Here is a 13,096-nt window from a genome sequence, read left to right as displayed (position 1 = left end):
ACAAAAATTGCTTTCAGTATGTTATATTGCTCTTACTCTGGTTATTTTATTTGGTTTTATTGGACCCTATTTTATAACTAGAGGTGTTAAATCCAGGCCTCCACATCTCTAACTACATTGCCTTGGGAGCTTCTGTCTCCTTCCTTTCCTTGTCCATTTGTTTTTGCGGAGGTTTTGAGTTATCAAAAATATTCAGGCACCCAGAGCAGTGAATTGTATGCGGTTATATTTTCTGGTCTCCCTTAAGCTTTGGGCTTTGATGGTAGCCTTGCATGGATAACATGAAGAAGCAGCCCAGCACATAAGATGTGTGTGCTTTCTGGGTGACTTGGGATCCTCAGTCTATTTTTTTATTTAGTTTATTTTTAAAGATTTATACCCAACCCTCTTGATCACATAATCCCCACCCAGGCAAAACAAATCCTGTAAGTTGCAAGTTACTCCCTTATGTGATGTGAATCTCAGCCATTCCCTCTTGCCCTCTCCACTAAAGCCTAAGGTCTTTAGTTAATCCAGATTTGTCAGCCAAAATTTGCATTATTTCACCCTTAGGATAAATGGAATGTGGTTGCATCACTGGCAAAAATGTATTTTATGCTTTAATGCAGTAATACCTTCTGACAGTCTTAAAACAGAAATTATAATTTTTCAAATAATTTGATGTTTAATGATTTTAATGTTTTATTTGTTAATATTTTACAGCTACAAATGGTCATTCGGAATGTCTGCGGTTATTGATAGGAAATGCAGAACCACAGAATGCTGTCGACATCCAAGACGGAAATGGACAGTATGTCTCAAATTGCATTTTTCTCTTAAAATGAGCTCGCTAGTGCTGGGCTGACAGTGCTGGGCTGACATGAGCATGAAATCAAAATAGCATTAAAAAAAATCCTTTAGGACCATTTGATTTTTAAAAAGAAATATACTCATATTTGCCTGATATTTATTTGCTTTGAACACATACAGTAAATATTTCAGTAGACTATGAACCAAATAATGAGGTTTTCTTGAATACCTAAATTGCTTTCTGGTCTTTTCAGACTTTTTTTTACTAGGAGATTTCACTATTTGCTCCTCTTCTGGCCCTGCTGCCATTGCTCTGCTCTGAGCTAAGCCAATGCGGTTTGGCTTATTGTTTCATCCAAAGTCAGGCTCATGGTTTGTCTCACTCCAGACAAACTCGAAGCTATAACCAAAGTTTGTTCTTGGATTTATAGTTCATGGTTTGCCCGGAGGAAACAGATTCAGATAAAGAATGTAAATAAATATATTTGATCATTTTCATAATAATTTATTATTCCCAGTGGCCATGTTTTCTTCTGGATAATGTTTATTTTCAAATTAAGATATGCAGTATTGAACGATTACCTCCAGCTGGCCTTTTATGAAACTCAGTGCTGAATTATTGCAGAGCATTCATTATTTAAAAACCCATGAAATAGTTTATTACCAGGCAGATCTTCAAATCATTCTGCAAATAAAATAAAGAACAAAGGGCTAAGGCATTGCATACATGTTTCAGGTTGTGGCTTGCAGACAGTTATGAGGCAACAATAGTGAAAGGTGCATCACAACTGTATTTTGACCTGGCTTCTCTATCCTACTCTCTTTAACAGGGGTCAGCAACCTTTTTCAGCTGTGGGAAGGTCCACCGTCCTTCAGACCATGTGGTGGACCGGACTATATTTTGAAAAAAATAAAATAAATTCCTATGCCCCACAAATAACCCAGAGATGCATTTTAAATAAAAGCAGACATTCTACTCATGTAAAAAAACACTGATTCCCGGACGGTCTGTGGCCAGATTGGGCCTTAGGTTGCCTGCCCCTGCTCTTTAATATATGGTATGCTCCTTTTAAGAAGATTTGTCTCTGTCTCCATTCAGATGTGCAGCAGCCCTTCCAGTCTATGGACTGAGTCAAACTAGGATTTGCTAATGTTTCTGTTCACAGTTGCCTAGCTTGCCACGTGAGCAGGTTTGTGAGCTTGTTAACATAGAATGTATGGGGTTTTTTTGTTTCTCTTCCAGGACTCCTCTGATGTTGTCTGTTCTCAATGGGCACACAGATTGTGTCTATTCACTGCTTAATAAAGGAGCAAATGTAGATGCCAAAGATAAATGGGGAAGAACAGCATTGCACAGAGGGGTAAGTGTGTCATTCAATAGGTAGCATCCCTGAAGTTTCCCTAGAGAAGCATTGCTTTAGATATAGACTGAATTAGTTATGCTTAGAGGTCTTGCTGAGCTTAGCGGAACAAGCAAGTCATGACTAAAGAGTCATTGATTTCAATGGAAACTAAGTTCAACTAACTTAGTCTGCATCCAGAACACTTTATTTATATGTTATATAGGTAAAGGGACCCTGACCATTAGGTCCACTCGTGACCAACTCTGGGGTTGCCGCGCTCATCTCGCTTTATTGCCCGAGGGAGCAGGCATACAGCTTCCAGGTCATGTGGCCAGCATGACTAAGCCACTTCTGGAAACCAGAGCAGCGCACGGAAACACTGTTTACTTTCCCGCTAGAGCGGTACCTATTTATCTACTTGCACTCTGATGTGCTTTCGAACTGCTAGGTTGGCAGGAGCAGGGACCGAGCAACAGGAGCTCACCCCGTCGCGGGGATTCGAACCGCTGACCTTCTGATCGGCAAGTCCTAGGCTCTGTGGTTTAACCCACAGCGCCACCCGCGTCCCTGTATATATTATATACCCCTCCCCTTTTATAGCAAACTGTTACAAAGTGGCTTACAATGTAAATGCTGTAGCGTTAACAATACAGAAACAAATGCTGTTTGGAAAGTGTCCTGAGACATGCAAAATCAGCTCTTAATAGCTTTTGAAGCCTACATTCCTAGCAGGCTCCATCTGCCTTTTTGTACACAAATGTCCATTTATTGATGTGAAAACAGATTGGGCTGATATGGTAGAGAAGCAATGGATGGATCACATAACTGTGGAGACCATTGATTTTCTTCTTCTTCTTCTTTGTGACTATATACACGTTGACGCAATATATGCTTTCTGTGTTACATTTTTTCCAGGCAGTTACAGGACACGAGGAGTGTGTAGAAGCTCTGCTTCAACACGGTGCAAAGTCCATACTACGAGATTGCAGAGGACGAACACCTATACATTTGTCAGCTGCATGTGGACATATTGGGGTGTTAGGAGCACTCTTGCAGTCAGCAGCATCTGGAGATACAGTACCTGCCCTTGCAGACAATCATGGATATACATCATTGCACTGGGCCTGTTACAATGGTAAATAAGACATGATCATTTCTTAAGAATAAATATTCTAGGGGAATGCTTGGTTGGTGTAGAATCACGTGACTCGTACAAGCTGCCTTGTGCTTCCAATCTCCATTGCCATTCTCAGATCAGACAGTGCTAACTAATAAAATCCTAAAACGCACCAGGAGAACTAGAGAAGGATTTTGGGCAGAGACAACATATTATCTTATGCGCCATTCTGTGAAGATTTACACATGCCAAAGTACCTTAGAAAGTTTGTAGCTGATTGGTCCCAGAACATGTGACTAATTAGAAGTGTCATGTGCCAGGATGTCTCTGTAGGAAGCAGCCAATTGCCAGGCCACAGAATGGGTCATGGATAGCAAATAAACACATACAGGAAAAAGATAAATAAGTGTCGGAGTCCACATGCACAAAAGACACACCCTATTCAATATTTCTGCCAATAGATCTTCAATTCATTTATCTCCTTCCTCACCCTCTGTTGGTTTCACCCATTTCTATAATAGTCGCTGTGTGACATCATCGTAGCCATGAAAAAATGGTACCTATGGCTACATTTACCTGATAGTCAGGAGTGTTCCAAAATAAACATCAGTTTCCAACATGTGACACATAAGAAATAAACTATACATTCTATTTATACTTAGTGTTTCATAATAAAGACCTCTGATTTGTATTATTTTGCATTTGCTATCTGGCATTTAAACCATTTTAGGTCATGACAGCTGTGTCGAACTTCTTTTGGAGCAGGAGGTTTTCCAGAAAATGGAAGGAAATGCTTTCAGCCCATTGCATTGTGCTGTGTAAGCAACCTCTACATGGATTTCATTTTATCTTTTTAACAAACTGCAGCTTTTCTGGAAGTAATTCCCTTTTAAATTTCTGATAGGATTAATGATAACGAGGGCGCTGCTGAAATGCTAATTGACACACTGGGTTCTAGCATTGTAAATTCTACAGACGGGAAAGCCAGGTAAGGTCCGAAGCACATTTACTAAAAAGAAAGTTCTGCATTTTCAGTTCTGCTTAATAAGTAGCCAGAGTTGTTGCTTTATGTGTTCTCTGACCGTTATCCCAGTCAGGGAGGTGGAGCTTGAATGTAATGAAGTATTTTAGTAGAAAGCATGGCTGGTTAGAACCCTGGACAGCAGCATGCCAACTACAACATTGTGTCGCAGGTTTCATGTATTTAATCTAGATTAAGGCCCCATCTGCACTACACATTTTAAACAGTACCATACTGTAAACAGTCATGGCTTCCCCCAAAGAATTCTGGGAACTGTGGTTTGTTCAGGGTGCCAAGAGTTGTTATGCTTTTAGGTAGAATCATGCATATGATATTAGTTGTTAGCCTGCTTTTTATCTACAAAGTGAACTCCCCTCATGGAGCTACAGTTCCCAGAGTTCCCTGGGAAATGGAATTGGTTGTTAAACCAATCTGTAGCTCTATGAGAGGAACAGGGGGCTCTTAACAACTCTCAGTACCCTTAATGAGCGACAGTTCTCAGGATTCTTTGGTATGATACTGCTTTAAATATATAGTTCAGATGGGCCTTAGTCTAGATCTGTGTGTTCTAATTTAAAACAACTGATGTTTTAATATTTGTAAAAGCTTAGTATTTTACAATAGTAGGTTAACTATTATATATGTTCTAGCTAGATTTAATACTTATAATTTCAAGCTGACCAGACTATTCCCTTCCCTATACATTGCAGTGATATGTATAATTTATAATATGTTCAGTAAATAAAGAAATAAAGCTGTGTGATCCTACATAAAAGTATCTGGAAATCCTTCATTAAACTTATATAGGATTGCGCTTTCTTTACACAGTAAACCAAAACTCTTAAAAAAATAATAATTTATGATATGAAAAGAAGCTTTGGATATGTTGGGCTGAGATCTGGGTTTGGACCTCTTTTGTAATATCTGCGGTGCTTTGCCCAACCCCACTCTTTCTATATCTCCTGCCCCTTGTTATTCCATGAAAAGGGCAAGAGGGGAAATGAAATGTATATAGTTGACTCTAAAGTGTTGAGATAATTCAAATTCATAAATCATAAACTTCTAAAGCAGTTTTTTCTACAACCGTTAGACGGGTTATGCTTTTAGGTAGAATCATGCATATGATATTAGTAGTTAGCCTGCTTTTTATCTACAAAGTGAACTCTTTTTCTTCTCCCCAGAACTCCTCTCCATGCAGCAGCCTTTACAGACCATGTAGAGTGCTTACAGCTTTTGCTCAGCCATAATGCACAAGTAAACTCTGTAGATTCTTCTGGGAAGACCCCTCTAATGATGGCTGCAGAAAATGGACAAACAAATACAGTTGGTAAAAAGAGAACTCTTGTGTATTTTCTGTTTTCATTACTAATAACTATTAATTCTACTAACGTAAAAAGCCTGCATTAGAACTGCATAGGCCATTTTTTTAAAGCAGATTTGAAGATTTCAGATTGATCAACGAAGCAACTTTCTTGGGTTAATATTTTTATTAATCAACAGAATTGGATTCAAAAGAACACGCATCCTCTTAACAACTACAGTAGTTTCATAATTTCATTCACAGGATAAGCCACAGTGTAAGTGAGGCTACCTGTTGAGTGACTTAAGAGGATAGAAAAGCATAGGATGATGAAACATGGGGCAGTAGGGAAATTTGCTCACACAAACAAAAAAATGTTACCAACAGTTACTTGAGTGGCGGGAGAGACTATTGCATTCGGATTCCCAAAGGCACCCGGTTGGCAACTTTGTGAAACAGATCGCTCAACCTGAAAGGCTTTTGATCTGATACAGCAAGCATGCTCTTATGTTCTTAATCATGTCAGACCTATTTACACTTCCGAGTTGGGAACAATCTCTGCTGATGAGATAACAGTAAAAAAAAGTTGTACACTATAAAGCTTCTGTCTATAAATGCATCTTTTCAGTTAATGTAACACTTTACTTCTTTCAGAGGTGTTGGTTAGCAGCGCTAAAGCCGATCTGACCTTGCAAGATAAGTGTAAAAACACAGCACTGCATTTGGCTTGCAGCAAGGTATGTATCATTTTCCAGTTTGGAGCTTCTGTGATTTATTGCTGGTCTCGTCGTGGTTTTCATCATTTATCCATTTGAATAAAGTTGGTCTAGAGCAGCAGTGGTGATGCAGCAGTCTTTTAAATGCACTGGGAAAGAACTACACCTTGAGTGGGGTGCCGAGTTCTTTATCATGCTTGCTTCATTCATAGCTGCATCAACACTGAGCCAGGTAACAGATTTTTAACAACGGCTGTCTAAAGCAGGTATAGGCAAATTCGGCCCTCCAGATGTTTTTTGGGACTACAACTCCCATCATCCCTAGCTAACAGGACCAATGGTCAGGGATGATGGGAATTGTAGTCTCAAAACACCTGGAGGGCCGAGTTCGCCTATGCCTGATCTAAAGCTAAGACAATGAAGTCCATCTGTTGTGCTTTTTAAGGTGTCCAGTGGTCTGGACTCTCTACCAGAACTATTCCATCATTGGGCAGATGAAACATCATCCCAGATACTGGATCTGCTTGGAATACAGAGGGCATTTTGGCAAAGGGGTGGGGGGAAGAAGATGATACAGTTCAGAAACGGAATGAAGGAAGAGAGGCAGCAGTGGGTACAAAAACTGTAGACACTGAAGTAAAAGACGGAAAAGGCAGTCTTCACCACTATAATATATAAGCATATTGGGTTAAGTATCTTGTGTCCTTCTGCAGACCATACTTAGCGCTAATAAAAACTCTACCTACTAGTTACAAATCTCTGTTGCTTACATACTCTAAAGAAAACGTGTGTAGATTGTTTCAAATATACATGTTGAATTTGCCAAGGTTTAAAATAATAGATTTTTGTTTTAAAGGAAGAATAAAGAATCTCATTTTCCTTTTCCTTCCTTTTCAAAAAAGGGTCATGAAACTAGTGCCTTGTTAATACTGGAGAAGATTACAGATAGAAATCTCATCAATGCCACCAATGCAGCCTTGCAGACGTAAGTAGAGCTTCATATAGCACTGAAAATCTATTATTGAAGAAACTATATTTAGGTGAATGTAGTGGAGTGGGAGCAGGGAGATTATGGGGGAAAGTGCTCACTAAATATTTTTTGTGTGATAATTGGCAGTATATGAGCTTAATCTATACGATGTTTTAAGAAATGGTCTTCATGGAAACATTCGGCAAAGGGCAAGGCAGAACAGAAATACAGTGGTACCTCGCAAGACGAATGCCTCGCAAGACAAAAAACTCGCTAGACGAAAGGGTTTTTTGTTTTTTGAGCTGCTTCGCAAGACGATTTTCCCTATGGGCTTGCTTCGCAAGACGGAAACGTCTTGCAAGTTTGTTTCCTTTTTCTTAACGCCGTTAATACAGTTGCGACTTGACTTCGAGGAGCAACTCATAGAACGCGGTGTGGTAGCCTTTTTTGAGGTTTTTAAAGACTTTGGTGATTTTTGAAGCTTTTCCAAAACTTTCCCGACACCGTGCTTCGCAAGACAAAAAAAATCGCAAGACGACAAAACTCGCGGAACGAATTAATTTCGTCTTGCGAGGCACCACTGTATTAACAGTAAACAAAAGTAGCAATAATTTACAGGTCACAAGGCAGGAGAATAGTAATCATGCTGGCTTAAAACAAGGGACAGAAAAAGGATGTTTTGCTAGTTAATGACACAGTTACTGTACTCTCACGTTTGCTTGGAATAGGATAAGAGTTAGTTTACAAAAAAAATTACAGGTTACACGAGAACCAAAGAACTGCTTAGTCTCATGCCATATAGATTCTGTGTTTACACCAAGGTTGGCTAACCTTTGGTCCTTCAGGTATTGCCGGACTATAACTCCCACCCTCTCTGTATTGTAGTAATAGATTATAGATACATAACAAGCTACTTACAAATATTTAAACATGCTCAAATATTTGAATATCACTTTTTCTACTCTAGAAATTGCAACGGCTTGCTTTAATATGTATATAATTACCTCTTCACAAGGATAGAAATGAAAACACTAATATAATCAGACAGCAATCTTTGTATGCATTTTGAATGTGTTTGTTGTAAGATTTGTGGGGGTTGTCTCTGCAGACCTTTGCATGTTGCTGCTCGAAATGGATTAACGGTTGTAGTTCAAGAACTTCTAGGAAAAGGAGCAAGTGTACTTGCCGTTGATGAAAATGGTAAGTAAATTTAAACATGGTAAAGTTGAATCAAAAGAGCCTGCATAGCACTTCCTTTCCCAGCAGTGCCATATTGCCTCCAAGAAGCTGGTATTCAAAGGTATGCTGCTTCTGGGCATCTATTGGGGTCTATTTTCCATGAATTTGTCTAATGCTATTTTAACAACAAGGGATGCGGGTGGCGCTGTGGGTTAAACCACAGAGCCTAGGACTTGCCGATCAGAAGGTCGGTGGTTCAAATCCCCGCGACGGAGTGAGCTCCCGTTGCTCGGTCCCTGCTCCTGCCAACCTAGCAGTTCGAAAGCACATCAAAGTGCAAGTAGATAAATAGGTACCACTCCAGCGGGAAGGTAAACAGCGTCTCTGTGTGCTGCTCTGGTTTGCCAGAAGTGGCTTAGTCATGCTGGTCACATGACTCGGAAGCTGTACGCCGGCTCCCTCTGCCAATAAAGCGAGATGAGCGCCGCAACCCCAGAGTCGGTCACAACTGGACCTAATGGTCAGGGGTCCCTTTACCTATTTTACCAAACCATCTAAATCAGCGGTCACAGTGATTCGCCTGCAATTTCTAAACCATGGTTTAGCATTATGTGTTGCTGTTCACCTTGGGCTTGCGTGCTCCCCAGCTTCTTCCCACTGCAGTTACAAGGAGATTGGAAGGTTCAATATTAGATTAGCCACAGTTAAGCATTATATCCAAACCTTAAAGTGCAGCTAATTGCTGAGAATTGACCACCTTTATAAACTGTGGTTTGAAGTTGACTTGTTTCCATTCAGCACAGTTTGGATGTCACAAAAGTTGTGGCCAGTCTAAAACAGAAGCTGCGCTAGATCAGGGGGGTGGCACACTAACTCAGAGTCCCATTGCACAAATGGAAACCCATTCCCACTTGGCAGACGGACACAGTTGTCTGTCACCCACATAATCCAGCTTTTAATTAGTACAATTGTACTTTGGTTCTCGAATGCCTTGTGACTCGAACCTTTTGGCTCCCGAACACTGCAAACCCGGAAGTGAGCGTTCTGGTTTGCGAACATTCTTTGGAACCCAAATGTCTGACGCGGCTTCCGATTGAGTGCAGGAAGCTCCTGCAGCCAATTGGAAGCTGTCCCTTGGTTTTCGAACGTTTTCGGAAGTTGAACGGACTTCTGGAATGGATTCCGTTTGAGAACTCAAGGTTAAACTGTATAGCATAACAAAATCATACTTTGCTGCTGTACCAAGTGAATGGACTTTGATATCTGAAATTTTGGGTGTGTCTTGAACTAAAATTTATGATTTTATTCTGACTCTAGGTTATACACCAGCTTTGGCCTGTGCTCCCAATAAGGATGTTGCTGATTGCCTAGCTCTCATTCTGGCCACAATGATGCCTGTTTCGTCAAGCACCACGCTACCTTCCCTTACTTTCAATGCCATTAATCATTACACCAACACCTCAAAAACTGTCACCTTTGACTCCTTGCCTATTATCAGGAGTGAACATAGCTCTTACTGTAGTTTCAACAACATTGGCAGGGAAGATGGCTACCCATATACGGAAGAAGATGAACTTAATGACTCGGATTCTGAAACCTATTAAGAAGCTTCCTTGGAGGTCAGAAGAGGAACTCCCTTGCTGAATTTCAAGGTTGTGTTGTTGGAAAAAGCAGTTTCTGAATATAAAAAAGGGACACCCAGAAGAGGGGTTTTTTTTTTTAAACAAACATGGGTGCACATGAAACATTTGTGCAACTTCCCAAAGGCTTTTAAAAGCAGGTTATGCAAAGGAAATGCTTCAAATCCATGGTGCAAAAGAAAAGAAAAATTACACAAAATGTTATTTAATTGCAGTGTACTAGGTTGTCCATGGTGCCATGAAGAATCCTAAAAAAGGCTGTGCACCATTGTCTGTCTAAATGAATAAACAAGTTATACAACAAAGAAGACAATAGATTTAAATCTTACCAAGATCATTTTTAAGGCAATAATTGAGTTTGGTACAGAAGGCGTTGTTTGTGCAGCAAATTGCCAAAGGACCAAATGAATAACTTAGACTTTTTTTAATTAAAAAAAAAACTTTTTTTGAAAAGTTGAATAGGTTAAATAAGTAATAGTCTTAACCAACCCCTAAATTACTTCTGACAATTAATGTTAGATTTGGTTTTAAATGTCTTATTTGTTTTTAATCACCTAACAGCCTCCCAACACAGTTAAATATACCATGGGGGGGAAAAACTTAATTTTCAGTTTTGTTTCTCTGAGAGGAAATGAAAAGGAACTTGTCACAATCTTATAGTAGTGAAGCTGTACTGGCTTAACCAGGAGTAGTCAGGGTGAAACTTGTACAGTAGTATAATAAAAGGGAGATGAGACAGCGATGCAGTATTTATTGCACAGCTTACTTTTACGAAAATAAATCTGTTTTAAATATATATTTTTATTCAAAATACAGGAATGGTAATTATCTGGATGAGCAAAACTGCATCAAAAATGAGAATTGTAAAATCCTGACACCCTGCTAGGCTGCCTTAGGGAAATGGCATTTTCTACAGCTTGCCCAGTCTTCTACATCATATAAAATGACATGAGATTTGTGCCTCTATGATGTATATAATTTTTTTAATTAAAAAAAACACCTCCTAAGCTTTCATGGCACAGGATGTGACTGGGGGATGGTTAAAATGGTTTCCCTCTCATCAAAAAGGTACAGTGATGAATCTTTGGAAATGTATTCCAAGTCCTTCAGCTAGAGTTACATCTTGCCTTGAATTTGTCTAATTTATAACAGGCTACTGTAAAAAAAATGAATAAACTGAAAAATGGAATACATTTCTCGATCCTAAAATGAAATTTGTTAAAATAGAGGTATTTACTTTATTTGGTTCTGCTTTAATTGAAAAGTAACATTTTAAATTATAACTTGCTTATGTACATGCAAGAACATATTCTTGCATGTTGAGGTAAAACACAAATGACTTGCTATAAACTGACCCCAACCTTCTTTTATCCTTTTTGTATTGTGAAACTGGAAACCTTAATGCCATTGTAAATTATCAGCTTGTTTTCTGAACATAGTGTGGAAACACAGGACAGTATTTTGATCTATTTGATAATTTTGTGGGTTTTTGAAGAATTAATGAGCATGTACATATAAATAGCGACTGCTTGAATACTGTATTTACCTGCACTCTTTGAGTACATCAAGATTCCTGTGTATATTTTACAGAGTATAATAAAACCCAGATGTGAGAGTTGTATTTAATGAATAATCTGTGTATCTATGTGGGATAATTGTTAATTCCTTAAAGGGCTTCTCTTCATTGAATACCTCAGATTTATAAATCCTATTCTACGAAACCTTTTTGGTCCTGTTGATTCTAAAGCAAAGATCAATCATTCAGATAACTAAGCTATCTTCCGGAGGCCTTTTGATCATTGATCATATGCATTATTACTGTTGGATAATTTGAAAAGCCTGGGGCCTTTGCTTTTCCATACCATTCTCCTTAATGTGCTGTGGCATTGCATAAAATGGAATGGATGGCTTACTAATTGATCGAAAGGACTGTTAATTCCACCAGAACTTGATAGAGCTAGCACTCTAGCTGTGAAAATAGCTGGATATTGTCCACCTAAAAGTTCTTGGTAAACCTCTCTTTCCTAGTGTTTCCAACTTGCTGTTGCTGGTGAGTGATGCTGACATGCTACAACAGCAAACAACAGTGCTTTTATTTATACATTTGTTTTGCATTTACTCATAAATCAAATTAGCATTACCTTTGACATTTCTCTTGTTTTCTCAAGTTCATTCTTTTAAGCAGGAAAAAAAAGATGAAGTGCAAGGTAAAACTCTTGTTTTTATAAATACTTTCACACTGGAGTCCTTTAAAGCTTCTGACGTTTTTTGGGGGGTGGGGTTCTGTTATTGAAAGTGGAATTAGAACACATCACTTAATACAGTATCTTATTATTAATATAGTGACATATTATTCTGCAACATCCTTTCTGTTCACTATAAAAGTCCTTTCTACTTGGTATTAGTATTATTTAAATTTGTATACTGCCCTTCATCTGCCGATCTCAGGGCATTTCACAAGTGTTTAACCTATCCATACTGGATGCAAAGACCCAGCATGGGTTTCTCAGAAACAAGTCATGACAGACAAATCTCATTTCTTTTTTTTTTTATAAGAGTTACAAGCTTGGTAGATCAGAAGACTACTGTGGACGTAGTGTATATTAAGTTTAGTAAGGCTTTTGACAAAGTCCCCTAGAATATTTTTACAGAGAAGCTGGTAAAATGTGGTCTGGGTGGGGCAACATTTAGGGAGGAAGAACCAGCTGCACAAATATAAGATGGGCGACAACTAGCTTGCCAGTAGTACATGTGAGAAGGATCTTGGGCTCTTAGTAGACCACAAGCTTAACAGGAGTCAACGCTGTGATGCAGCAGCAAAGAAAGCTAATGCTATTCTAGGCTGCATCAACAGAAGTATAGTATAGTGTCCAGATCAGTGGAAGTAATAGTACTTCTATATTCTGCCTTGGTCGGATCATACCTGGAGAACTGTGTCCAGTTCTGGGTATCACAATTTAAGGAGGATATTGACAAGCAAGAGCATGTGCAGAGGTGGTAGCCCAAGGTAATCAAGGGTTT

General features: G+C 39.0%; 1 protein-coding gene across 2 annotated transcripts in view; it reads left to right on the top strand.

Moving 5' to 3' along the window:
• ANKRD28 (ankyrin repeat domain 28) overlaps positions 1-11,696 on the top strand; it is an 86,648-nt gene extending 74,952 nt beyond the window's left edge. For both annotated transcript variants that reach the window (XM_080974624.1, XM_080974623.1), the window contains exons 19-28: positions 703-790; positions 2,033-2,150; positions 3,048-3,267; positions 3,980-4,067; positions 4,154-4,237; positions 5,452-5,597; positions 6,225-6,307; positions 7,189-7,271; positions 8,365-8,456; positions 9,753-11,696. In XM_080974624.1, coding sequence (XP_080830750.1) covers positions 703-790; positions 2,033-2,150; positions 3,048-3,267; positions 3,980-4,067; positions 4,154-4,237; positions 5,452-5,597; positions 6,225-6,307; positions 7,189-7,271; positions 8,365-8,456; positions 9,753-10,039 — 1,289 coding nt within the window. In that variant the 3' untranslated portion in view covers positions 10,040-11,696. The remainder of the gene's footprint in view (positions 1-702; positions 791-2,032; positions 2,151-3,047; positions 3,268-3,979; positions 4,068-4,153; positions 4,238-5,451; positions 5,598-6,224; positions 6,308-7,188; positions 7,272-8,364; positions 8,457-9,752) is intronic.
• Positions 11,697-13,096: the final 1,400 nt, after the last annotated feature.

The sequence above is a fragment of the Podarcis pityusensis genome, assembly GCF_964106645.2.
Source record: "Podarcis pityusensis genome assembly, chromosome: 12".
In the NCBI taxonomy this organism is placed as follows: Eukaryota; Metazoa; Chordata; class Lepidosauria; order Squamata; family Lacertidae; genus Podarcis; species Podarcis pityusensis.
This window is presented reverse-complemented; position numbering and strand designations above follow the sequence as displayed.